The sequence below is a fragment of the Bombus vancouverensis genome, chromosome 7 (genome assembly GCF_051014615.1).
Source record: "Bombus vancouverensis nearcticus chromosome 7, iyBomVanc1_principal, whole genome shotgun sequence".
NCBI classification, from domain to species: Eukaryota; Metazoa; Arthropoda; class Insecta; order Hymenoptera; family Apidae; genus Bombus; species Bombus vancouverensis.
In genome coordinates this window covers 14,262,933-14,288,143 of record NC_134917.1, presented here as the reverse complement: position 1 = coordinate 14,288,143, position 25,211 = coordinate 14,262,933, and the positions used below count along the sequence as shown (strand labels likewise).

The 25,211-nt window shown below is 31.5% G+C and overlaps 9 protein-coding genes across 16 annotated transcripts; 5 read left to right on the top strand and 4 right to left on the bottom strand.

The window, feature by feature from the left end:
* The first annotated feature begins 1,135 nt into the window (after window positions 1-1,135).
* LOC117155772 (uncharacterized) lies at window positions 1,136-3,920 on the top strand. Its single transcript, XM_033332108.2, has 2 exons — window positions 1,136-1,884; window positions 3,723-3,920. Exons 1-2 carry the CDS (start codon window positions 1,228-1,230, stop codon window positions 3,837-3,839), a joined length of 774 nt encoding a protein of 257 aa, XP_033187999.2. The 5' UTR covers window positions 1,136-1,227; the 3' UTR covers window positions 3,840-3,920.
* Window positions 2,253-3,733, bottom strand: LOC117155792 (histone H2B). 2 transcript variants are annotated; one of them, XR_013058844.1, is made up of 2 exons: window positions 2,981-3,733; window positions 2,253-2,891 (listed from the first exon to the last, which is right to left on the bottom strand). XR_013058844.1 is itself a non-coding variant. In XM_033332161.2 (2 exons), exons 1-2 carry the CDS (start codon window positions 3,412-3,414, stop codon window positions 3,037-3,039), a joined length of 306 nt encoding a protein of 101 aa, XP_033188052.1. In that variant the 5' UTR covers window positions 3,415-3,733; the 3' UTR covers window positions 2,262-3,036. The 2 variants fall into 2 exon arrangements, 1 of the variants encoding a protein (XP_033188052.1); XM_033332161.2 differs by having other exon boundaries at window positions 2,262-3,191; window positions 3,264-3,733.
* LOC117155802 (histone H2A) lies at window positions 3,905-7,011 on the bottom strand. Its single transcript, XM_076620294.1, has 3 exons — window positions 6,487-7,011; window positions 6,236-6,396; window positions 3,905-4,783 (listed from the first exon to the last, which is right to left on the bottom strand). The coding sequence occupies exon 3, from the start codon at window positions 4,468-4,470 to the stop codon at window positions 4,093-4,095; it is 378 nt and encodes a 125-aa protein (XP_076476409.1). The 5' UTR covers window positions 4,471-4,783; window positions 6,236-6,396; window positions 6,487-7,011; the 3' UTR covers window positions 3,905-4,092.
* A 122-nt stretch (window positions 7,012-7,133) lies between these two features.
* Window positions 7,134-7,701, bottom strand: LOC117155813 (histone H4). The gene has a single exon (XM_033332198.2). It carries the CDS (start codon window positions 7,592-7,594, stop codon window positions 7,283-7,285), a length of 312 nt encoding a protein of 103 aa, XP_033188089.1. The 5' UTR covers window positions 7,595-7,701; the 3' UTR covers window positions 7,134-7,282.
* A 1,640-nt stretch (window positions 7,702-9,341) lies between these two features.
* LOC117155807 (chymotrypsin-2) lies at window positions 9,342-13,170 on the bottom strand (the record flags this gene model as incomplete). Its single annotated transcript, XM_076620003.1, has 5 exons — window positions 9,342-9,626; window positions 9,710-9,939; window positions 10,044-10,400; window positions 10,491-10,577; window positions 13,074-13,170. Coding segments are annotated over 5 exons (936 nt in total), but the record flags the coding sequence as incomplete, so codon positions are not given.
* A 61-nt stretch (window positions 13,171-13,231) lies between these two features.
* On the top strand, window positions 13,232-13,783 carry LOC117155787 (histone H3). The gene has a single exon (XM_033332150.1). The coding sequence runs from the start codon at window positions 13,285-13,287 to the stop codon at window positions 13,693-13,695; it is 411 nt and encodes a 136-aa protein (XP_033188041.1). The 5' UTR covers window positions 13,232-13,284; the 3' UTR covers window positions 13,696-13,783.
* Window positions 13,784-14,489: 706 nt separating this feature from the next.
* On the top strand, window positions 14,490-16,398 carry LOC117155782 (putative oligoribonuclease). Of its 2 annotated transcripts, none has more exons than XM_033332138.2 (5): window positions 14,490-14,597; window positions 15,007-15,069; window positions 15,234-15,395; window positions 15,486-15,706; window positions 15,804-16,398. In XM_033332138.2, exons 2-5 carry the CDS (start codon window positions 15,025-15,027, stop codon window positions 15,934-15,936), a joined length of 561 nt encoding a protein of 186 aa, XP_033188029.1. In that variant the 5' UTR covers window positions 14,490-14,597; window positions 15,007-15,024; the 3' UTR covers window positions 15,937-16,398. The 2 variants fall into 2 exon arrangements, with proteins under 2 accessions (XP_033188029.1, XP_076476408.1); XM_076620293.1 differs by having other exon boundaries at window positions 14,528-14,632.
* LOC117155730 (kinesin-like protein Klp61F) lies at window positions 16,315-22,397 on the top strand. Of its 3 annotated transcripts, none has more exons than XM_076620291.1 (17): window positions 16,315-16,434; window positions 17,785-18,076; window positions 18,180-18,327; window positions 18,405-18,554; window positions 18,702-18,862; window positions 18,932-19,081; window positions 19,172-19,408; window positions 19,509-19,884; window positions 19,966-20,237; window positions 20,316-20,455; window positions 20,522-20,640; window positions 20,708-21,052; window positions 21,111-21,338; window positions 21,423-21,602; window positions 21,672-21,894; window positions 21,993-22,114; window positions 22,188-22,397. In XM_076620291.1, exons 2-17 carry the CDS (start codon window positions 18,012-18,014, stop codon window positions 22,236-22,238), a joined length of 2,967 nt encoding a protein of 988 aa, XP_076476406.1. In that variant the 5' UTR covers window positions 16,315-16,434; window positions 17,785-18,011; the 3' UTR covers window positions 22,239-22,397. The 3 variants fall into 3 exon arrangements, with proteins under 3 accessions (XP_076476406.1, XP_076476405.1, XP_033187905.2); XM_076620290.1 differs by having other exon boundaries at window positions 16,392-16,515; XM_033332014.2 differs by lacking the exon at window positions 16,315-16,434 and adding an exon at window positions 17,404-17,601.
* A 219-nt stretch (window positions 22,398-22,616) lies between these two features.
* Window positions 22,617-25,209, top strand: GPHR (golgi pH regulator). Of its 4 annotated transcripts, none has more exons than XM_033332068.2 (8): window positions 22,617-22,842; window positions 23,292-23,455; window positions 23,509-23,615; window positions 23,686-24,096; window positions 24,176-24,357; window positions 24,422-24,607; window positions 24,699-24,764; window positions 24,837-25,209. In XM_033332068.2, the coding sequence occupies exons 1-8, from the start codon at window positions 22,801-22,803 to the stop codon at window positions 25,035-25,037; spliced, it is 1,359 nt and encodes a 452-aa protein (XP_033187959.1). In that variant the 5' UTR covers window positions 22,617-22,800; the 3' UTR covers window positions 25,038-25,209. The 4 variants fall into 4 exon arrangements, with proteins under 4 accessions (XP_033187959.1, XP_033187978.1, XP_076476407.1 ...); XM_033332087.2 differs by having other exon boundaries at window positions 22,618-22,882; XM_076620292.1 differs by having other exon boundaries at window positions 22,618-22,902.
* Window positions 25,210-25,211: the final 2 nt, after the last annotated feature.

Below are 25,211 nucleotides of genomic sequence, written 5' to 3'. Positions count from 1 at the left end.
GTTATATATCTACATTATAACTGTAAACATCATAGAAATCATATATATTACAATTTATATAAGGGAAATTCAAAATTTTGTTATAATAAAACATGAAACCATTTTTTACGCGCAATAGATGCTTAGTATCCATCTTATAATGCAATCTTTATGTCTGCATCACATGATTTATATTGTTATTTGTTTTATTGTTATTTATATTGTTAAGTGTTTTAAAACTCTAAATAGCTAATGCGATTTTTATAAGAATAAAAATTGTTCACACATGCAATACCAAGCTCGTGTTACCATCACATCATCGATATGTATATTGCTTTCCTTTTTATGAAATTTCTTTTTTCCACAATAACTTTACCTGGCTGAATTTAATATTTTTTTCAAAATATATTTTGATTCTAGCAAAGAAATGAAAATCAGACTTGATACTGCATGAATGGTATTAAATAACTTGTTTTTTTATATACTAATGAGGTTATGACTTTTATGCATCACATTCGAAACAAATGTATTGAATCGGCCTTTTCTCAATTAATTTTCTTATAAATTTTTACCATTTTATCATTATTCTATGTTATCAATGTACGATTCATCTAAAATTACATCAATTTTATACCATAGATCATTGAGTTATAAAACATCAAGACAGGCTTCGTCGTCCATTCTCTTGAAGACTATGCATTTCGGTAGTGTCTATTTTAAACTTGTAATTTCACAACTATTAATCGAATTTTCGCGGAAAATGTTTGATAATCAGCAGCGTTGGTTCCATTAGAATGATTAACAATGAAAATTACCGGATAATTTTGCAATAATCAAAGGATTTTTACTGTTTTTCCACAAGCTATCCTGACGCCGTGAAGAGACACTCGTTCGAAAATCAGGCTGTGTATGAAAGTAAATAATATTTAGCAAAAAATAAAAGCCGTTGAATAAGACCTGATACACGTGGCAATTTACTCATGCATTTATTGTACCTCGATCGATGCATTATTTTAAATAATCATGCATTAATTCAACCGATTATTTACCGCTTCACCGTTTTTCGAGAAACTCAACGCTCAACATATTCAGTAGGCTACTCTCTATGGTCGGCAGTCACAAACGTATACAGGGGTAGTACGCGTCAGTAGGCATTGTCGGTATACGTATTAACTGTGCTCAGTATCTGTAGCTGAGAAACGTTTCATTTCGTTTCTCAAGGAGATTATTTGTATCTATAATTGAAAAATGGAGGATAAAGCTGGGAATAGCTCTGTGGAGAGTGTGGAAAACACCAGTTCAGTGAAGAAGGCAGCGAAGCCGAAGTCTACAAAATCGCAGCGGCCAAAATCTTCGCATCCACCAACTTCTGAAATGGTAAACGCTGCCATTAAGGAACTAAAGGATCGTAAGGGATCATCTCTTCAAGCAATTAAGAAATATATTGCATCGACATACAAGGTTGATGGAGAGAAATTGGCACCATTTATTAAAAGATATTTGAAGTCAGCCGTTACCTCTGGCGCTGTTGTTCAGACAAAAGGTAAAGGTGCTTCTGGATCATTTAAACTGTCTACAATTAAGAGCTCCGAGTCGAAGAAGATACATCGAACTGTCAAAGTATCGAAACTGAAGAAACCCAAGAAATCTGTAGAGAAGAAAACGTCACCGATCCGAAAACCTGTGTCGCCGAAGAAATCGAATCCCCCAAAGAAAACCGAAGATGCTAAGAAATCGACAGCTGTGAAGAAATCTACTGTCAAAGCAGCTCAGAAACCTGAGAAAGTTGAAAAAGTTAAATCTGTAACTGAATCTAAGGCTATATCAAAGAGTAAAAAGACAACTAAAGCACCAGCAGCTAAGACAAGAACCCCAAAACCAAAGAAAGCTGCGGCTTCCAGAACGGTGAAATCAGCAGCAAAAAAATAATTGCTTAATTTTCAAATTTTATTCTAAAAATAAATGGCCCTTCTAAGGGCCACAAATTCATATTTGATAAGGAACAACTCTTAAAACAACTTCAACAGTATTCGTTTTCATCTTTTTTATTTTTTTACACGATAATAAAAAAACCTAACCTAGTCATCAATTTTAAGTTGCCCAAATCTATCCTCATATTACATATTCTCGATAAATTCGAAATAATATAAATAATATAAATTCAAAAATTTGTATTATTTGACGTTGATATTAAATCAACTCGAATTTTAATTACAAATTCCTGAAGAACTATGATTTTAATTTGAAAATTATAATTAAAAGTATAAAAGTACAAAAATTATTACTTACTATTATATAATTATTACTTAAAATTATTATTTACATTTTCGAAATTTCTAAAAATAATGTCGCGTTGTGTCATTAATTCCAATAATTCTTGTAAGCAGCTTTGTAGAACGACGACCAACATGTTTATTTCATTTACAATTCGTTTTAGAAATTCGATATTTCGTATCGGGTATTATCAATGGAGAAAAGAAACACTTGCTATTTCTTAGACCTCTCTATAATACTAGTTTACGATATTTCAAGATCGAAATATAATTAACATAAGGATATAAAATCTTGGCCAGGACCGTGTAAACATTTTTGATATTGACTTTCCATTTTCTAATTTATTAAACTACTTGAAATGGTTAATATTTTCAATTTCATTTAAATGAAATATTATTAATCTCTATTGCTATCACTAATCAAAACCTAATCACTAATCACTAATCAAAAAGTCATAAATTATCTTTGTGTACAATTATGCGACTTTAACATGTTACTTGATGTATATACATTTTTCGCATATAAAACATTAGGAATTTATTTTAATTAATATTAAAACTGGTATATATACATACGTGTATCCTGTACATACCTTCGAACTAAATTTCTTAAAAGATTTCTTCATTAAGGCTCATTTTCTGAATGAATCCAATAATAATTTGTGAGTGGGTTATAAAATGGTAAAAATACATATGAACGGAAAATATAGAAAAGGATAAGTTCTCACGATAAGTTAAACATTTGTGGTCCTAAAAAGGGCCAGTAGTTGAAGTAATCATTTGTTTATTTTAAGCTGGTGTATTTCGTAACGGCGTTAGTTCCTTCACTAACCGCATGCTTAGCCAACACTCCAGGAAGAAGCAAACGTACTTCTGTTTGAATTTTGCGAGAAGTAATTGTCGATCGTTTATTGTAGTGCGCCAAGCGAGATGCTTCTGCTGCAATGCGTTCAAAAACATTATTTGTAAAACTGTTCACGATACTCATGGCATTACTAGAAATACCAGTACCTGGATGCACTTGTTTCAAAACTTTATAAATAATAAAATAGTAAATAACGTAGCTTTCCTTCCTCCTACGTCTCATCTTGTTAGCTTTATTAATACTTTTCTGGGCTTTACCAGCCTTCTTCACTGTCTTCCCACCAGTTTTTGGCGGCATTATTGATTTACGTTTATTTATTATACTATTATTAATGGATTCATTTCGAACTTGTATAATAAGTTTGTCAAAAAGTTCCAAATCCAAATCACCGTCAACTTCATCTGCATTTTTTACAAGTTTCTTATCACATTGATCATAAATGATTGTACGGGTAATAAATAGTAAATATAATGATATAACGTAATAATAATATGTAAAACAATGATGAAATATTTTTCTGGTAACAATACGAACAGTTTTCCAATACGATTATGAGGGCCTGTAGTACGGCCCATAGTACTCATGTTCTTTATTATAATTTTTAGCACTCTTTGGGGCCTTTCGTGTACCAGATGAAACACAGCTGTCCGTTTCATTTTACGATGGACATGAAAGACATCCATTGGTCTATCAGACAAACTTACCAAAGATTCAATCTGTAGTACTTATATATATAAGATATTCTAAAATAATACGCTATATACAGCTACAGAAAAATGTCCAAATATTTTATGACCCTAATAATTTTCTTATTTTAATCATTTTACAAAATTTAGTAACGTGGGTTGTCGATGATTATTGTGGCAATTGTGTAAATCCGAAGGATTAAAAGAACAAAGCAAAATCCGAAAAGATCCTTCGTCTTGAAGATAATTTGCGGCCCTCAAAAGGACCATTTTGTGGATGTATTGTTGTTTATGTCTTCTTCTCTGTTTTTCTTGGCAAAAGTGCCGCTTGAATATTTGGCAAAACACCTCCTTGACTGATGGTGACTCCACATAGTAATTTGTTTAATTCCTCGTCATTACGGATGGCGAGTTGAACGTGTCTGGGTATGATTCTGGACTTTTTATTGTCTCGTGCTGCATTTCCAGTCAATTCCAGAACTTCGGCAGCCAAATATTCCATAACTGCAGCCAGGTAGACAGGAGCACCAGATCCCACGCGTTCGGCGTAATTACCTTTCCTCAGAAGTCTATGGATACGACTAACAGGAAATTGGAGTCCTGCTTTCAACGAACGGGATGACTTTCCCTTCGCCTTTGGTTTCACTCCTTTTCCACGACTGGACATTTTAGTTTTATACTAGGATGAAGACGAACGATTGAATAGAACCTTCCTCGTTCGAAGTATTACTGTGAATGAACTGCACAAGCCGGTTCATCATATTTATTACGAGCCGGGCCAACAGCAGCGCACCAATCAGAATGCAGCACCTGAGAAACACTCGGCTTTTTAACCCCTCCCTATATTTAATGCGCTTCTACTGCCATCTGACAATTCAAAATCATTTTCTTTTAACATCAAAAAAATTTTTTTTATTTTTTACCGTGTGGCTTTTATGTGGTACCTGAGGCTGTTATGTGCCTTAATGTCCGCTCTAAACCTGTAATTTATTGGTTAGGTACATTAGGTACATTCACTTCAGTAGTGATAGGATAAAAGTTTCAAAACCCATAAGCATAATGGTTATTGTAATGGGGCTAAGGTTCTGGATAATTTTGGTTAGTTTTTCTATTTCTTAATGGAATTTCGTTTATGTCGTATCGTACTATTTTGTTTATTAGTGGATTGTTGTGATTATTGTTTAATGTCCTGCGTATTAATCCTTTTATGTGTTTTATGTGTTTATATTCATGTATCTTTTAACTATTACTGGGATTATATAGTTGTAATTGACAGGGTGTGTTGCATTTTGAATTTGAGTTACTATTTGTGTTGCTAGTAGTTGGTGTGGGAATACTTGGTATATTGTGGAAGGTGGGGGCTAATAATTCAGCTTTCTCCTTCTTTGAAAAGACTGATTCAGCCTCGGTTTCTAGAGAAGGTATTGAAAAGTAGTTATTGTGTAGTGCGTTATATATTCTCTAGAGAGTTATCTGTTATGCTGAGGATTTAGATTTGGTGGTGCTACTTTGCTTGTTTTGATTTGTGGGGTGAGAATGTTTCTGGCTAGTTTGTGTTTTGGGAATCTTATTGTCTATTTCTGGACTTGATAAGTTGGTGCGGAGAATGATCAGAAGTTATTGTGTACGTGTATATTTTGGTTTTGAAAGTGGATTTATTGTATGCGTTATGTAGCTTGTTTTCTTCAGTTTTTCTATCTTGCAGTCAATATTTTGCAAATTAATGAAATATGTGCTTATTCTGTGTCTATTGCAAAGGTTTCTATTGGGGTTTTTATTGTAATTTGACTTGTCCATGTGCTTAGTAGTATAAGTATTGTTTGAAAGGTTTTTTGGAGTCATATTTTTCCCAATGCATACATGAGTGAAATATGATTCCTAATTTCCTGACTTCTAATACGTTGGTTCCTGGAGTGAACATGATTTTGTATATTGGGTAGCTTGAGAATTGGTCATTTTGTATTTGGGTACAGGATGTTGGCTTTAGATTATGGCTTTTGAGTTCTGTCATTATATCATGGTGATCTATTTTAGGAAGCCCTTTTAAGGACATTGTTATGGCCTTTTCGTGTGTAAAGAGTAATTATGGAATTGGATATTGTTTTTGGTACAAAATGTCATGTTGCTGAGTGTTTCTAAAGGTTATTTTAGTCTAGTTTAAAAAACATTTGATTCACAAACCATCATCATATGTGTTATGGAGATCTTTTTGTGAGTGTATGTAGAATAATGGATCAGGGTGGTTTACATGATGTGTGTTTTGTGTTTGTATTATCTATGTATGTTTCTATGTTTTTTGTTTTGTTTGAGTTTATGAGGAAAGGAGGTGTGCTTTTTGGGGATGGATTGTGTTCAGTGTTGAAGCAGTTTCTAAGTAATTTGAATGGATTAAAGTTTGGTATGTTTAGTGTGAGAGTTAGCACCATACTCACAGTTTCTGGGCCTTGGACTTGTATGGTTACTATTTTGTCTGGATCTTTTAGTAATATAGATCTTCTGTTCACTCTTATGGAGTAGGGTTCTCTATTCTGTCTTTTAGCTTGCCTGGAGGTTGTTCACAGTTTGTTTCGTCATTTTTTCTTGACTTTGAGACCTTGAAAAGATAATTATGGTACCCGCCAACCCACAGTCGTTTTAATGATGTTGATTTGCGCTAGACTTTCTGGTGAATGGATGTAATTACATTGTAAATGCTTTGTTTCCCCTAGCTTCGCTGTTCGCTAAAGAACTGCTGATCAGTTCTTTTCGTTTCGCTGTCAAGGACAAACCTTAATTATACCGATATTTGTACCGAGAAATTTATGCATATTGTATGATTTTATTCGGACGCCATATTTGTTTCATCTATAGTCAGTCCAACGAGTCGAATTGGTAATAAAAAATACACGTGGTAATAAGCTGTAATTCGATTACGCACTGACCTAACCAAACTTGTCGTTGTAACCAAATAGTCCTTTCTATTCAAAGCACGATTCTTACGGAGTTGGCTGATGTTGCTCGCGACAATAAGAAAACAAAAATTACACATACATATCATTTGTAACTAGCTACATATTTGTAATAACAAAAAACTCAACAAATCACTTTCTGTAATAATAATAACGCTGTGAAACGTACTGCCAGATATTCAAGTCGAACTTTTACCAAAGGAAAAGCATAATTAACTTTTCAAACACAAACGGCTCTTTTCAGCGCCAGTAGTTCTCTCTAAAGGAATAATGATCTCATAGTAATAATAAAAGTGATACCTACAAACAGATTGTATCGAATTACTTCATAAATGAATTACTCCATAAATTATTTGAACATATGAACAAAATTAATCAGGAATTATAAATACATAAGACAATTTTATTTGAAAAATATGTATCAGGAAACATTCTAAATGAAGTACAACGAGTGTTCTTATGTTAGGAAAAAATTGTGGCCCTGAAAAGGGCCGTTTTGCTGATTGCATGTCAGAACAATAATTTTGCATTTTAACCTCCAAAACCATAAAGAGTACGTCCTTGTCTCTTCAGAGCGTATACGACATCCATAGCCGTTACAGTCTTCCGTTTAGCGTGCTCGGTGTATGTAACCGCATCACGAATGACGTTTTCTAGGAAGACTTTTAAGACACCACGAGTTTCCTCGTAAATCAAGCCAGATATGCGTTTAACACCACCACGACGAGCCAAGCGACGAATTGCTGGTTTCGTGATACCTTGGATGTTATCACGAAGTACCTTTCTATGACGCTTCGCTCCTCCCTTTCCCAATCCCTTTCCTCCCTTTCCACGACCAGTCATATCGAAAAATTTACTGGTTGCTAGTGAAAGATTTTGTCCTGACAAATAGCACTTTCAATATTAACGTTACCACTAAGGTTACTAAATTCGTCTCTGGTGTCGCATCGAGTGCCAGCGCTTTTATACATTCGAACAGCTATATTCCCCACCACTTTCATACCAGCCAATCAGATATCGCGACGTTTCAAGCAGAGATTATATATATCAGTACCTTCGAACATCTACAGTGCATATTCAAAAGCGCAGCATCGTAGAAGGTTCTTTACTCATATAACGAACCATCGCTAGATTCAATTAATTATTTAAATTAAGTAATATTTACTTATCTATAATAAGTATTAACTTATTATAAATAATTTGCCATACCGACATACTTATACATATATTTCGGATTAAAAAAATGATGTTTTATGTGTTACTAGAAAGTCTGGTTAAACTTTGGCTATATAGAACCATACATATATCCAAAGAAACTTAATATAGAATCAATTTCCCTCTCATTGCCTAATACATACCTTAAACGATTAATACTACGATAACAAAATTAATAATACGATATTACTGCATACATTCTATCGATTATAAAGTACATGTACATTGTACATTGAAACACGGAATAAATGTTACTTCATAATCTTCGTTGCTTCCTTTCAATTTTTAATGAAATTTTTAAGAGAAGCGTCCGATAATGAATTACCATAGGAGATTTTAATTGTTGATTGCGAAAAAACTATTAAAATATCACTATAATTCATTAGATTTGAACTGAAAAGGGAAATCACAAGATCAAGAGAAAGCAGAACGTCCTTAAAAATATCTTAAATCTTGCAGCAGTTTTATTCAAGGCCCTTTGCTCTGAAAACGAATATCTATCTTCCAAATGTAGCTGCATTCTTCGTCGGTTGGTCGGCATATGTATATGTATACATGTAACGTATGCTACATATGTACTTTAGAATCTCCGGAGCTATGCTGTTGAGACCCTACCCCACCAACTACATATCACATGGGCAGTCAAGTCAGCAAAGGGATCTCCCCTCCGTTTTGCAGCTGCCCAGGTGTATCCCTTGCATATTTTCTGAGAACAAAAGACCCGCCGGCACACCGTCCACTAGTCCGCCTTTAGATATTTGAATTTGCGTTGCTTCCAACTTACATACATACACTAAATCAAAAGATATTTATAGGTACAAAAAGATTGGAAACATATTAATTTCTAATTTATACACGTTTTTTGTTTCGAGATATTTTCAAAAGACTATTACAAGTCAACTATTAGAAATCAAAAAGTGAAACGATTAAACTAAATATAATTGATAAGGTGAGATACAGTGATTTACTGATTATATGGATTAAACACAACTCGTCGCACACAGATTAATACTTCTCAAAGCAATATTTGTTAGTAAAAAAAAAAAATACTTCTCAAACAATATCTCTGAAGGTAATACTCTATGAGACGGTATGTACTTCACAAGACAATACTTCGCGAGACTCATCGCATTCGTTGTCGAAAATGTAGGTGTAAATCTTCTTGCTGTTAGATATTCTTTTTCAAAAGCCCGATTTTTTACGAAATGAGGTAGGAACGTTTACAAGGTTTACAATGCGTCTATTGCGTTTGAGGCAACTCATGTCGGCTATTAATGAATTTAAGAATCTGGTAATCGGTTTCCTTTGAATCGTGTTAAGATCCGGAAATTTCGATAGCATCGTAAACGTAGCTATAAACTGCAAATGGCTAAAATTGTCTATAACCCAATTTTATTTATAATACACAAAATATATAAAAATATCGTTAACAGATAGATAACAATATCCACCACTATTCTTGTAAAACCGCTAATATGATAAGTACAAGATTTTTTTAAAAGCGAAGTTTGGTAACTTGTTGAATCCAATCGATGAATGTAACGACTCGGGTGAACACGCCAGGTTTATTACTGGGACAATATCCGTCTCCATAGCTAACGATTCCGATTTGAAGAGGGACATTATTTTTGAATACGATCAACGGGCCACCGCTATCACCCTGCATTTCCAGTAAAACCAATAAAGTTCCGCATTTTTAAGCAAAAAAATTGCGAAAAAAGAGGAAATGACAAGATTATTTACCTGACATGCGTCTTGATGGTATGAGGCTGACGTGCATACGTGTTTCTCCGTTACAGCCCAATACGTGGAGCATTCTTTATTCGAAATAATTGGTAGAAACGCGTACTTTAGTCTTTTCGTTCCAGCTCCGGAAGATCCGTCTTTTCCCCATCCGATGACCGCACCTGTTCTGCCAGTGAATGATTTTTTCACGTAGTTATAACCTGCGAGCTTAATAGGTTGAATGCTTGCTAAAAATTAAAAAAATGACTTAATAATAATATAGACATAATATATTTTTACATACGAATCTGCTTGTTGGGCACGTTTCTTCTTTGTTCGATGAGAATCTTACCTCTGAATGGAATATTGCGTGGCATGTACAGTAGTGCGATATCATTCAAGGTTGTTTGATAATTCGGGTGAAGTATAGCTTTGTTCGTTAACATCGCTACACCAGGCCCGTTATAGGAATTATACTCTATCCCGGTTTTGTTGCAAATACCAAAAACAACAAGAAATTGTTTAGGTCCAGATACTACGCAATGACCTGCTGTTAACACCCATCTTGAGGAAATAATCGTTCCACCGCACTGCGAGGTCATTCCATTGCCCAGCAATCGATGCACCACGGCCATAAATGGAAATTGATTTGGCACTGCGAATTGTCCACCGACGATTCTGGTCGAGTCTAATTCATCCACCCCTTCTTCTTTTTTTTTTCGTTTTGTTTTTTATTATCAAACACAATTTAATAAATTAACTATATAAAATATCTACTTATATCAATATATCTACTTACCATACGAAGAATCGGGTATCAAGTTTGTATCCCATTGATTGATTTCGAACGCGCTGCGGGAGATGCAGAAGACATTGCGGTTTACAGCTAAAGTAAGGAAAATGAAAATGTATAAAGACTTAACACTTATCGAAATCATGATGAACTGTGTAAAATCCATTGATAGATTTTTCTTTATATACCTGCTCTTTGTCTGCGCTTCCTTAAAAATGATGTTAGTATTTTTATTGGAAAAGTACTAGAAGCAAAGGCAATTAAGAAGCGTCAAAAATCTGACTGGAAAACAACAATGTCTTTCGAAATCGACCCTTCGAGGCATCTAACAGTTGGGATTCTGTCCCCATTACGTTCACGATTTTTGTTGTTTGTTTCTGACAAAGACAAAAACGATCGTGTCGTTTTTTATGCGGCGCAACAGCTATGCAGAGAAAGAGAGAGAGAGAGAGGGAGGGAGGGAGGGAGAGAGAGAGAGAGAGGGAGGGAGGGAGAGAGAGAGAGAGAGGGAGGGAGAGAGAGAGAGAAATTTTTATCGTACGAAAGAAACTGATTTCGTATCATGGTATGCAGAAGGATAGTGTCGCATTGGTTAACTGTGTCTTTGCTTCGTTAATTGCCTGTCGCCGTTATCACCACCGAGAGTTGAAATTGACTTCGTGAAGCGAGGAGAAAGATATTTGAAATTTTTTGGAAGTGTATCTCCCTCGTCAAGTTTGCTTTTTTCGACAGATAAAGTTGCCACCGATTAGTAGTTAAGAAAGCATTTCGAAAGGCATGGAAAAGTAAAACCAGATTACTTTAACGTCTCTGCTGGGTACTGTTTAAATTTAAACGAAACATTGGAAACATTTCAGGAACATTGGAACGATTAATGAACGCGTTACATTTTCAACCAATGAGAATTGAACGATGTTTTCTATAAAAGCAGAAGAACCGAATAGAAACGTGAGACGAGCACGAGACAACATTGTATATGTTTGTATTTCGACGAATATAAATAGTCTGAGTGTTTATTCTTCAATTAATACAGATAGTATAGATTGTTTATATTTTGACGAGTATAGATATTTTGTGTGCTTATATTTTAACAAGTATAGATGTTCTGTGTGTTTATATTGTAAAGAATATACGTATTTAATAATGGTTCTCAAAGGTATTGCAAAAATAATGGAAAAACAAGAAAGGAAACAGGAAAGTATTAATATAAACAAACCGGATCGAAAGAAAAAGAAAAAGAGGAAGGAGAATTATGGGATTTATATCTATAAAGTACTTAAACAAGTTCATCCAGATACAGGTATTTCGAGCAATGCCATGAGTGTTATGAATAATTTTCTGCAGGATATATTCGAGAAAATTGCTGTCGAATCATCTCGTTTGTCCGAGTACAACAAGCGAAATACTATTACATCGAGAGAGATACAAACCGCCGTCAAGCTTTTATTGCCTGGAGAACTTGCTAAACATGCAATTAACGAAGGTACAAAGGCAGTTTCTAAGTATACAAATACCAAATAAACAAAAAAACACCTTCTTTCACAAACTTAAAAAGCTCGGCCCTTCTCAGGGCCACCAATGTCTTTTTTTCATTGGAACTTTTGCTTGTTTTCCTTTTTAATTCTTCTAATCGATTAGAATTGTAATCTGAGTAAAAATTAAATAAACATCATTCGCAATACTATCTATTAATTCTGTATTATCCAATCAAGATACGTGTATGTAGCAAGATCATAAACTATAGAATAACGGCGCCGATTAGTATCATAGACTTGGAGTTGTAACATTGTATTTATATCACGCAATAAACGATATATGATTACCTCATTTAGAAATAGCAAAACTGCAAATATCAATTACTATTTTAACAAATTGGGAAACAAGGAGAACGAAGTGTAATATAAATATAAATATCTATTCATATTAGAAGCCTAGAATACTAAAAGAATTACAAGTGGAAAAAATCGTTATTACGGACTTATAAAAGAATATATATGTAGTACATAGTACTAAGAAAGGTTGAAAACTTCTTTATATACAACTCCCATCAAAATTTTAGGTTCTCATGTGCCCATTTTTGTATGGCTCCATTTGTCTTCAAATACATATATCTGAAATATAATTCAGGAACTTAAACATGTATATCTTATTAACTACATTGTACTAACCACCTGTTTGTTATAACAATATATCATCGGCCTTATCTAACGACAGACAATAACGAGGAATTAATATTTAGTTATTAATATTTATTTTAATTTTAAACATAGTAGACTGTTGTCTTATTGCATAAACGGAGAATTACCATACATTTAAAAATAGTGATGGTCCTAAAAAGGATTGATTATACAAAATTAATCTCAATTTATAACTTAACCTCCGAAATCGTACCATGTTCTGCTTTGGTAAGCAGATAAGGTATGTACAATATACATAGATACAAGCTTGGTGAATAAGAATTTTAAGATTAACTGGCAGTTAGATTGTAGTTTTATTGAGCGGAAGGGGAACATAGCTGGTTTTATGGTGCCTCTTTTGGATTGTAATTGTAGCGATAATTACTCTTTTAATTAAAAAGTTATTAAATACCTCTGTATATGATAAACACTGATCCCCCACTATTATCGAGCTGGCCAATCCAAAATAACTTCCCTGGATTGACTGCCCCTTCTCGATCGCAATGAACCAATCAGACGCTCACAGCTCTTGCCTCGTGAGATATATAAACTCCAAGTCGTCGGAGCTGGGAAACTCTATTTGTATATTGTCTTCTGCTCGCATAGTGTAATATTAGAGTATAATGGCTCGTACTAAGCAGACTGCTCGTAAATCGACTGGTGGTAAAGCGCCCCGAAAGCAATTGGCGACAAAGGCTGCGCGTAAAAGTGCACCTGCAACTGGAGGAGTGAAGAAACCTCATCGTTATCGTCCCGGAACTGTTGCTCTTCGTGAAATTCGAAGATACCAAAAGAGTACTGAGCTTTTGATCCGTAAATTGCCTTTCCAACGGCTTGTTCGTGAAATTGCACAGGACTTTAAAACTGACCTTCGTTTCCAAAGTTCAGCAGTTATGGCGCTTCAAGAAGCAAGCGAGGCCTACCTAGTTGGGCTCTTTGAAGACACGAATCTTTGTGCTATTCACGCTAAGAGGGTTACTATCATGCCAAAAGATATCCAGTTGGCACGTAGAATTCGTGGAGAACGAGCTTAAATGTTTTTCTGGTAGCAAAAATAAGAACGGCCCTTTTCAGGGCCAACAATACTTTTCTCGAAAGAACAGTTCGATATTCCATACGTTACATTATTCGTGTATATTTTATTCGTATATTCTTTTGATTGTAATTCATAATAGGTGGAACTACAGCTTAAATTTAAAAAAGGGACATTCTACAACAAAGTTTAATTTGAATTCTAACTTCTTGTTAATTTTCATGTACAGGTTCATTTCGTGTACATAAAAGGTATCGTATCGACAGTAAGTAGCCTGTCATTAACCCTTTCGCTACGGCAGTATGCTCCGTCGGAATGACACCGCTGTACGGGCCATCGTGCCGCCGGAATAGCGGTACTGAACGGAGCACTGCGACGGAAAACGTCGTTGCGCGGGGCTCATGGTTAAGTGGTATCCCACGGACGTCGTCTTTATGCGACGCTCGTACACATAGGTCATCGGGCGAATGTCGTCTATAGACGACGTCTATATATATATTTGAAATTTTATTATGTTCTGTAAAAGAACAAAAATATGAACAAATCCTCAATATTTTTAAAAACCGTTGTATCTAGAAACGTGAAATTTTGACAGTATAGTATATACATATTCCTTTTATGACGTAGACATGAAATAAGAAATAATTTTTGGAAATACGGAGTCTAAAATGGTAGAAAACATTTTTTTTAAAGATACCCATATTCCACAAGATGTTAAAGTTAAAGAGATGAAAATTGGCATATGAACTCCTGATAAGTAATGAGTTAAAAATAATTTGATATATAATTGATACTGTATGCTGTACAAAAGGGAAAGGAATGCGTAGGCATAGGAAAGAGTCATTCTAGTTTCTATAAGGTTTTAACATGCAGTACATTACATAGCATTAAGTTTTACGTTCAGTAAGTGCATTATAACTGAACTTATTTTTACTAAGGTATTTAATTAAAGTAAAATATAAGTTTTTATTGTAATAGTTATATTATAGTATATTATAGTTATATTCTATATAATCAATTATGTAATTATACTAGTATAGACATTTAATTTGGGATTAGGTTATGTTTCGAGTTTATGTTTCACGTTTTTTCATACGAGAAATACGTTGTTTTGATAATTATAAAATATCAATTATTATGTAACGATGCCTGTAATATATATCAAAATTGCAAATCAATTTATGCAAATCAGTTTATCTATATTAAAATTTTCTTTAAAAGAATACATTTCAACATAATGATAAAAGAGGAAGATAAATTATCTTTTAAATCCTTTTCCGAGAATAGTTATAAAACGGATGTTATATTTTAGATCTCATCAAGCGAAAATATGGCATATGATAATCGTGATTGCATCGTATGGATAGACACAGAAGTAAATATTTTATTTAAATTTTACTAAATTTTTTCTAGGTTAAGTTATAGTATACACTCATAAGGATTTGTATACATATTTGATTGCTTTAGTTTTTCTGAATATACAATCACTGTAATCATAAACTTAAACGTATAAAAATATTATACTAAACTCCTTTTTAGTTAACTGGACTTGATATAGAAAAGGATACAATTTTGGAAGTTGCTTGTTTGATAACTGACAAAGATTTGAACATTATAAGTGAAGAATTTGATGTTGTAATTAATCAACCAGATGTAGTGTTAGAAAATATGAATGAATGGTGCAATAACTGGCATACAAAGGTGAATCAACTATCTTTTACTATAGTAATTATTTGAACTTTGAACATGCATTTATAACTTATATTTATCATAAGAACTATATTTTTCCAGACTGGCTTGATAGCAAAATCTAAATGTAGCAAATATAGTTTAAAGGATGCAGAACAAATGTTACTTAATTTGTTAAAAAACTACATTCCAAGTAAAAGTTGTCCCCTAGCTGGTAATACAGTTTACATGGATCGTTTATTCTTATTAAAATTTATGCCATTAGTCAATGATTACTTACATTATAGAATTATTGATTGCAGTGTGATTAAAGAACTAGTCAGGTATTTGCATTTAAATTATCTGTATACTCTAGTAATAGCTATTATAGATTATATTTAATTTATATTATTTTTAAAAATAATGCATAATTTATTTTAGGAGATGGAATCCAACAATTTATAAAAATATGCCAGAAAAGAAACATTGTCACAGAGCTTTATCTGATATCAAAGAAAGTATAAATGAACTAAAATATTATAAAACGAATATATTTACAGCTTTTATGGCATAGCACCCACGTTCATATTCTATGGGTTACAATCCTTCAAATGTGTTTGCTTTCTTAAAGATTGACATAGTCATCTTTACAAATAGCCATGTTTTATTACAAATGTTTTTATATAGACCTCTTATATAAAGAGAGGAAGTGAAAAGGCAAATTATTGGAAAAAGTTTAGGAAGAAGGCACTAGTATAGCAAAATATCTTAATTTATGAAATATTATATTTACAGTAGTATATGCAAACAATTCACAAACAGTTCTGATCCATGTAGATGCAACCGAAAGAAATTTGTGATACAATTTTAGGATTATGCTTATATATTCTATGTAATTCAATCAAACTATTAAGTAAATATTCTAATCTATAATTTTAAAAATAATCAATTTCTTTTGTAGAAAGATTTTGTCAAATTCGTAAAATTAATGCACTTACACAAGTTTTAAATAAAACACAGAGTCCATGCCTTATAATCTGGATAATTTGAATTATTTTCACTTTAAAACATGGTAAATATTTTTAGAACATAAATAAATAGATATGGAAAAGTTAATACCAAAAAACCTTAGTCTTTTTGAAAAAATCCAAAAGTAAGCATACGAACGAATTCATACATATAAATTTCATTCATAGACATTTTTTAATTAATTTATGTTTCTAAGCCATTTATTTATAGCCCCCGGTATAAATATAAATAAATTTATTGCTACAAAATTTACGATATCATGAATGATTTTAAATAAATTGATAAGAAGAATTGAGTTTCTCTACTGTGATAGATGTTTGAACTTCAATTTGTAATTCATAATTATACGTAATCCACGATTTGTTAGTACTGTCAAAAAAGGAAGCACCCTGAACACGATTTTTTAAGAAGTTATCAGAAATTACAGTATTTCGAAGGCCACGTTCAACGATGAACATTTTTTTTACAAGATTTCAAGATCGTCATCTTTTTTAAGTAGAACTACATGTTCATTTTTTGTAACTTTGTAGAGCGCGAGAAAACAAATTTAACAACCTTAATAACCATACCGTCCCCATAATTTATTCTTAAGATATTTGCGTCTGAACTGTACATATGTAACATCTAATTCTGTTCAATCGACAAATGACAAAATTAAAAAATCCAAATTCTTCGACTCCTAGACAGAATGTGTTAAATTTTGAGGGCTCAAATGAAAGTTTAGAATATAAGGGATTATTTGAGATTAGTTTTATCTAAATATTCTCTCTCCTTTTTGGTTTCATAGCAATTTTAAAAATCGCTCCATTGATGAATCTAGGAAAAATTATAACCATTTAACCGTAAAACAGTGAAATTAATTTCTTTATAATTAAAGAATGATACTTCTCGAACTATAAGGCGAGTTCTTGGACTGTTCAAGAGTTAAATTAAAGCTTCAACTCTCATAAATTTACTCTGCATATTATTCTGATCTTCTACGTAATTCTATTTATTATATGCAATTAATACAATACCTTTTTTTGATTACGTATTTGAAGGGATTCGAAGTATTTCAAAGCATATCAGTAACTGTACATTTATCTATAGTCTGTCCAACGAAACGAGACAGTAAACGGAAACAAAATTTGGTTGCCGCGCTTGCAATTATTGGCTGCCGACTAGTGATATTCGAATTTCACTTCTTCACTGCCTCGTCTCTATAATATATGTAAAAATTTTATTATTGATATTGAAAGTTACATAAAAAGATTTATAAATATTTGATTTTTTTGTAATCATTACACAATAGATTAATATAACTATTGTTTCCGTGTAGTTAGTTAATTATTTAATTTCTTTTCTGTTTGGAGATTGTAGAGTGATATCTTGGTTTTGCTTTGGTAATTTATAGAGTAACTGAGGATAAATTTTTGTGATTTTACGTACAGTCCGATGTAAGAGACCTCTGTTGGAACTGTTGTAAAACATAGATTTTAAATTGTTCAACGGTTAATAATATAAGGAAGCGTTTATATACAATGTGAAAGGTAGCGACTTATTCTACGAAAAAAAGAGACGAATGTTTAAGGTGAAATAACTAAAAGCGATCAGAGTGTAAAGAAGATTTATTCCACAAAAATGAACGACACGCGTAATGCGAAAAAAGAGAAAAAGCAGCATATACAAGTCTTTGTCCGTGTCAGGTAATTCCATATTAAACTTAAACTTAAAGTAACTTAAAGTTACTTAAACAAAACTTTGTTTTAAAATGTAATTTTATATTGATGTTGCTTTGTTTTATGGTAGGCCAATAAATAATGCTGAGAAAGCCGGGAAATCGGCAACAGTTGTTGATATACCATCTAATAAAGAAGTCGTCATTCGGGAAAGACCTCATGATAAATTTACAAAAAAGTTTACGTTTGACAAAGTATTTGGACCTCATTCAAAGCAGGTGCGTCTTTCAATTAGTATTTAATATTATATAGATAACATTTTAAAAAAGATGAATAATTATTAATAAATTTTTAGATACAAGTATATAATGCAGTTGTCAGTTCTTTGCTGGAAGAAGTTTTGGCTGGATATAATTGCACAGTGTTTGCATATGGACAAACTGGCACTGGAAAGACTTTCACAATGGAAGGAACTGACAATGATCCATCATTACATTGGCAAACAGTTGGTTTAACATTTTCTTTCTACAAATAGTAGTCTTGAAATAGACAACATAAAAGAATATATTATATATTATAATGTATGCATATATATATAAAGATATATATGAATACACACATATATATATGTATATATGTATAAAATTTACAGGATACCACTGCTGGAATCATACCTCGAGCTTTAAGTCACTTATTTGATGAATTGCGCGTATTAGGCGTACAGGAATACTCAGTAAGAGTCAGCTATTTAGAATTATACAACGAGGAAATATTTGATTTATTATCTCCTAGTGAGGATGCTGCTAAAATAAGGTATTTGATTTTTATACCCTTTGTTCATGTATTGCTATTTTCTCAAAATTCTGTATAATGATTTAAAAGGATATATGAAGATCCAACTAAAAAAGGTGCTGTAATAGTACATGGTTTAGAAGAAATGTCAATACATACTAAAAATGAAGTATTTAACATCCTTCAGAAAGGATCAGAAAAACGACAGACTGCAGCTACTCTGATGAATGATCATTCAAGGTTAAAAAATATTCTGCTTTTATATTTTAAATAGCTATTTATGTCTATTTTATTTCATGAAATTCAATATTAATACTATTTGCGTTTTAGTCGTTCCCACACAATATTTTCTATTACTGTTCATATAAGGGAGAATACTATAGAGGGTGAAGAGTTATTGAAAACAGGAAAACTAAATTTAGTTGATCTAGCTGGTAGTGAGAATGTTGGAAGGTCTGGTGCTGTTGACCGAAGAGCAAGAGAAGCAGGCAATATCAATCAATCTTTATTAACTTTAGGTCGAGTTATAACAGCATTAGCAGAAAAAGCTCCACATGTACCTTATAGGTAAAATTAAGTAATTATTAATAAATTAATATAATTTCTGATAGTTAATTTATAACATACATTCAAATATTGAATTTTCTTGTTTATCTTTTGTGTACAGAGAATCTAAATTAACACGGTTGCTCCAGGAATCATTAGGTGGACGTACAAGAACTTCAATAATTGCTACAATATCTCCTGCTAGTATTAATCTTGAGGAAACCTTGTCAACATTAGATTATGCACATCGTGCTAAAAATATCACAAATCGACCTGAAGTTAATCAAAAATTTTCTAAGAAGGCATTACTTCAAGAATATATTGAAGAAATTGAAAGATTAAAGAAAGATTTAATAGCATGTCGTGAACGAAATGGTATTTATCTAACTCCGGACAGTTACAATGAAATGCAATCTTTGATAGAATTTCAAAGCAAAGAAATAGAGGAAAAATTGAATCATATTAAAGCACTTGAAGAATGTATGAACTCTAAAGAGGTGATTGTTGACCAAAGTTTTATAATTTCTATTATGTTCTTATTGTATTACACAATGCAAAAATCAAAATTATTATTTTAGCGAATATTTAACGAATTAAAATCAATAACTTCCAAACAAGCAAATGAACTATTAAGTACAAAAAATGAATTGAAAAGCACAGTAAATGCTTTAATGTCAACGTCAACACGCTTGGCAATATCGGAACGAGAAAAAGAGGAACAAAAATTTCTTGTTGAAAAACATGCAAATACTGAAAATATTCTTTTATCACAAGTACAAACAGTTTTAGATGTTGCTGATACAGCCACCTCAGATGTAAATAAACTTCATGATAAAATCTTTCGTAAATTGTAAGCACTTTCTCTCAGATAAAATCCTAAATTTTAGATTATATTTGTGAATTTAAAATTAACATTTTATATTTATAGACAAATAGGACAGCAAAATAAATCTCTTGGACAACAGTTTAAGAACAACATTAAAGAACGAATCCAAAAAATTGAAGCTGATATTGCATCGCATACCAAAAATTTAATGCAATTCTCTACATCTATGAAGGATCATATTGGTAAGTAGAATATTCAGTAGAAATATTGAATTTTGTAAGTAAATACTTACTATTTTGCTTCTTTAGAAGCGCAAAGTGTATCAGTTAGCGAGGACATTGGAAAGGCGATTCAAGTTATGTCCCAGGATCTTGTTAATTTTAAACAAAATATTATCAATGAGTTGATGAAAAATATGGATGATTCTGTATGTAACAAAATACAATTAATATTTTTATTATGAAATTCATCAAATTAAAATATTTATTTTTTAGTATTTAAGGCATCAACAGTGGTTGGGAAATAAAAGTGAAAATGTTACAGCTATGACTAATATAAAAATTAGTATGTTAAATAATATTTCTTCCCATATTGTACAAAAATTTCATCAGTTACTGGAGAATAAACTAGCTGAAGGTTTGCAAGCGCTAAACACTGATATTTCTCAAAATATTGATAACTTAATAGAATCTACAAAAGAATCCATGACATCAATTTCTAAATGTTCAACTGAAAAGCGGGTTCGCTTAAATAACGATATGTTAGAAATTAGAGAACATATTGAAAATATTCGACAGGGTCAAAAGGATATTATCGAGAAACGGACAAATTTTGCAAAGGTACGTTACTTTAAAAAAAGGACTATATTGTTGCAGTCCTGATATTGTCTACTTGCAGATGATGGACGATTTGCAACGTTGTTTTAATGAGGTACAAAAGGAGCAGGAAGAGAATCATTTTTCAATATGCAATATATTAGACAATATTGATGAAACTTGTAGAACTATAAATAATCAAGCTTCAGATACTTGCAAAATAAAGACAGAAAAACAAAATGATTTGCAAGAAAGATTTCGAAGTGATCTAGAAATAGTAAAAAAGGTAGTTGTTGAAGGAACAGATAAGGTAAAAAATACTGAATTTCTTAGGAAAGCAGATTCCCTATTGTACAATATTATGAGGTAATTTGATATTCATTTCTTTTGATAGTCTCGATTGTTGAACGAAAGCGCTATAGCACAAGGTAAAATATCAATAGATCAGTTCCAATCGAACATAAATAAGAATTGTGATACATTAATGAGTTTTAAAAATTGCGTGGAAAATAATATTACGGAAATGCAGCAAAAGATGGCAAAAGATAAAAGCTTTATTTTGTCAGCAATCAATGTAAGTTGGCACCTAAAATTGTTAAAGTTATTTCAATTCTCATTTTATTTTTAATATTATGGTTTTCAGGATATGTATATGAAAGTTTATACCACTAGCAATGAACATATAAAATGTTTTGATGATTGTAAAATGGCATTTATGACTGTATTTACAGAAATGAGTAAAAAGCTTGAGAGTGAAAATATTAATGCAGAAAATGTGAATAGCAAAAGTATTTTAGAAATGCAAGAAATACTTGATCAAGTTGACAAATTCTTTACAGAAGATTTATATCGCGATAATCCAACAGGTATGATCAATTATTCACTAGTATTTATACTATTGTTATATATATTGCATGTATATCCATAATTTTGAAAAATTATTTGTTTAACTGAAATTAAATAGGTTTAACTCCTGCAAAGAAGGATTTTCAGTATTCTAAAAAGCTTATTAAAACCTCTCCACATGAACGACTACTTAAAAGGTATAGAGAAACACTTAAAGATATTGAAGATACAGAGAATGAGGTAAGTTTGGATATACAGTACTTTTAATATAAATTTAATAAAATATTTTGCTTATTGTATATATCTCCATTAGCCTGTAATACCACTGAATACATCTACAAAACAAGCTGTAGATACAAGCTGAGAAATAACCTTCGAAGAAATTATAACGTCGTATGTAGTATGTGGAAATTTATTAATTATGAATTTTTAAATTTTATAACCATAAATACTTTATAACCAATGCGACAAAATAAAATTGAACATATGTATATTAAAATAGTAAACGTAATATTTAATTAAATCTTTTTATAAACCTTTATTTCTTCCTTATTTTATTGAATTTACTTTTAGTTTATACAAACGGATTCATAGGTAGTATCTGCAGTAATTCATAGTAATTTTTATTAGTTTGATACCGTTTTCCAAAGAGTAATCTTTATAAAATATAATGCACTGTATCAAAACAAGTATAAAATTTTTTAGTTCAATATGTTACAGAAACCAATTTTCTCAATGATGTTTGTACATGTATAAATATGCATTTATCACAACATAATTTGTAAAGTATTAATGGATGCGGAGTGGGGCAAATCTTATAATAACGACTACTACGTTATGTGCAGTGACAATTTCATTGACGTATTCTGACAAGCAACGAGATCAATTTCATACTTTGCAATGCGAAGTGTGTGTGATATTAAAAAATGGGTTTCTTGGAAGATACATTCGTGATTCTAATCACACAGGTGGAAATTTATTTCCACTAATATAAATAGATTCTTGCCGGTACTCGTAGATATTACAGAGTTAGGTTATAAGTGATTGATATTTTTATTAAAGGATTGTAACTGTAATATTTATGTTTTTCTATTATACATTATTTTTATTAATAATGCGAATTTCGAAACATATTTACGTTTCATGGATATTGAAATGCAAATTAATAAATTAAATTTTGTGAAATTATTTTAAACTTTCTGTGTAATAGTCGGGTGTTAGCTTTATTAAATTTTTATAACGTACTATGTATTGTTTGTATTAATGTTAATAATTTTATAATAAATGTGCCATTCTGAAATTGTGTAATCTATTTTTAAAATGACAAGTATTGTTAATCTCATCTAGTCAGATTATGTATTATCAGACCTAATTAGTTTATTTTTATCTTTTTATGTATTTGTATTGCATATTGCAGATTATTTTCTTCTTGGGAGGATGGGTATTTTTTGTAAAAAAATTATTTCGGGATTATGAAGTTCATCACAGATTAGTACAACTAATTTTTTCCACAACATTTTCACTATCTTGTACTATGTTCGAACTAATTATTTTTGAAATAATTGGAGTTCTTGACTCCAGGTAAGTAAATGATTTTTTTTAAATTGAGCATTAATAATATAATGTATATTTAGTTCTAGATATTTTCATTGGAATGTTGGCCTTTATATGCTCCTATTTATGGTAATTGTTTTGATTCCATTTTACATAGCATATTTCATCATTAGCAATATCAGATTTGGTGAGTGTATTTTATAAATATTTACATTAGTATGTAATATTGAATATATTAAACGATCATTTTTTTACAGTAAGACTGAAATTAATAAGGCCATTAACAGTTGTTGTATATCTCTTTTATCTTTACTTGTTTTGGAAAGTGGGAAATCCCTTTCCAATCTTAAGTCCAAAAAAAGGCCTATTATCAATTGAACAAGGTGTTAGTAGAATAGGAGTTATTGGTGTCACTGTTATGGCACTATTGTCAGGATTTGGTGCTGTAAATTATCCATATACTTCAATGGCCTATTTTATGAGACCTGTAACATATGCTGACGTACAGGCTATAGAAAAACGATTATTACAAACAATGGATATGATCGTAGCTAAGAAAAAGAGAATGGCATTAGCTAAGAAGGGAGAAGTTGTAGGGCAAACTGAAGCTAGATCTCGACTTTGGGGGATGTTTGGTCCTTTAAGTGGTACTAAAAGTAATCAGGAAAGTATGTATTACATTCTTTGATATGATTAGGATATAAAATAGTTTTGTTTACATGTACATCTCATGAAATATAATCGCAGGTATTAAACAGTTACAAACTGAAGTTACAGCGTTAGAAGAATTATCTCGGCAATTATTTTTAGAAGCACACGATATTCAAAATGCAAGAGAACGTTTAGAATGGGCTGCTACTTGGCAGGGGAAATATTTTAATGTTTTAGGGTACTTTTTCTCTGTGTATTGTACTTGGAAAATATTCATTGTAAGCATCTATACAATAGAATTGTATAAAAAATTATAGATTTGAAGTCTATGTTTTCTTCTAGTCAACAATTAATATTGTTTTTGATCGTGTGGGCAAGAAAGATCCCGTAACTAGAGCAATTGAAATTGCAGTACACTGGATTGGTTTTGATATCGATGTTACATTTTGGTCTCAACACATTTCCTTCTATCTTGTTGGTTGTATTGTATTAACATCAATTCGTGGTTTATTACTAACACTCACGAAGGTATGTTTGAAGCAGATATTTTTTGTATTATTTCGAAAACATTTAGAAGTTTGAAAATATCTATTAAATACTGATTATTCTGTTATTTCAGTTTTTTTACGCGATATCAAGCAGCAAATCATCGAATATTATCGTACTTATACTTGCTCAAATAATGGTAAGATTATTTTATTTGATATGGATAAAAGTTTATTGCTTTTTTGATGATATAATTATGTGTTTTTTGTAGGGTATGTATTTTGTGTCATCTGTGCTTCTAATGCGAATGAATATGCCTGCGGAATATCGGATTATAATAACTCAAGTTTTAGGAGAATTGCAATTTAATTTTTATCATAGGTGGTTTGACGTTATATTTTTGGTATCTGCATTATCATCAATAGTATTTTTATATTTAGCTCATAAACAAGCGCCTGCAGAACGTATTTAATTTAATAAAACATCTTTTTACGATGAAAATAAAAAATTTCTTTGTAATTTCATGTTTACAGCTCCTTTGATTACATTTTTGCAACAAAATAAGTTTGTTTAACGAAATAAGAAATAAACAACATCATGTAGAACTAAAAATTAATTATAAAATATATGAACATAAAACTTAATG

What these genes read in the sequence shown, in the direction of transcription:
- LOC117155813 (XM_033332198.2), bottom strand. Translation starts at nt 7,594, where the DNA reads ATGACTGGTCGTGGAAAGGGAGGAAAGGGATTGGGAAAGGGAGGAGCG.
- LOC117155787 (XM_033332150.1), top strand. Translation starts at nt 13,285, where the DNA reads ATGGCTCGTACTAAGCAGACTGCTCGTAAATCGACTGGTGGTAAAGCG.
- LOC117155802 (XM_076620294.1), bottom strand. Translation starts at nt 4,470, where the DNA reads ATGTCCAGTCGTGGAAAAGGAGTGAAACCAAAGGCGAAGGGAAAGTCA.
- LOC117155772 (XM_033332108.2), top strand. Translation starts at nt 1,228, where the DNA reads ATGGAGGATAAAGCTGGGAATAGCTCTGTGGAGAGTGTGGAAAACACC. An exon ending in AAGCTGCGGCTTCCAGAACG is followed by an intron (nt 1,885 to 3,722) that starts GTGAAATCAGCA and finishes TATAATTTTTAG; the next exon opens with CACTCTTTGGGGCCTTTCGT.
- LOC117155730 (XM_076620291.1), top strand. Translation starts at nt 18,012, where the DNA reads ATGAACGACACGCGTAATGCGAAAAAAGAGAAAAAGCAGCATATACAA. An exon ending in TTATTTTGTCAGCAATCAAT is followed by an intron (nt 21,603 to 21,671) that starts GTAAGTTGGCAC and finishes TATGGTTTTCAG; the next exon opens with GATATGTATATGAAAGTTTA. An exon ending in TTGAAGATACAGAGAATGAG is followed by an intron (nt 22,115 to 22,187) that starts GTAAGTTTGGAT and finishes TATCTCCATTAG; the next exon opens with CCTGTAATACCACTGAATAC.
- GPHR (XM_033332068.2), top strand. Translation starts at nt 22,801, where the DNA reads ATGGGTTTCTTGGAAGATACATTCGTGATTCTAATCACACAG. An exon ending in CATTAGCAATATCAGATTTG is followed by an intron (nt 23,616 to 23,685) that starts GTGAGTGTATTT and finishes ATTTTTTTACAG; the next exon opens with TAAGACTGAAATTAATAAGG. An exon ending in GTACTTGGAAAATATTCATT is followed by an intron (nt 24,358 to 24,421) that starts GTAAGCATCTAT and finishes GTTTTCTTCTAG; the next exon opens with TCAACAATTAATATTGTTTT.
- LOC117155792 (XM_033332161.2), bottom strand. Translation starts at nt 3,414, where the DNA reads ATGCCGCCAAAAACTGGTGGGAAGACAGTGAAGAAGGCTGGTAAAGCC. An exon ending in TTTGAAACAAGTGCATCCAG is followed by an intron (nt 3,192 to 3,263) that starts GTACTGGTATTT and finishes AACGCATTGCAG; the next exon opens with CAGAAGCATCTCGCTTGGCG.
- LOC117155782 (XM_033332138.2), top strand. Translation starts at nt 15,025, where the DNA reads ATGGCATATGATAATCGTGATTGCATCGTATGGATAGACACAGAA. An exon ending in GCAATAACTGGCATACAAAG is followed by an intron (nt 15,396 to 15,485) that starts GTGAATCAACTA and finishes ATATTTTTCCAG; the next exon opens with ACTGGCTTGATAGCAAAATC. An exon ending in GTGATTAAAGAACTAGTCAG is followed by an intron (nt 15,707 to 15,803) that starts GTATTTGCATTT and finishes AATTTATTTTAG; the next exon opens with GAGATGGAATCCAACAATTT.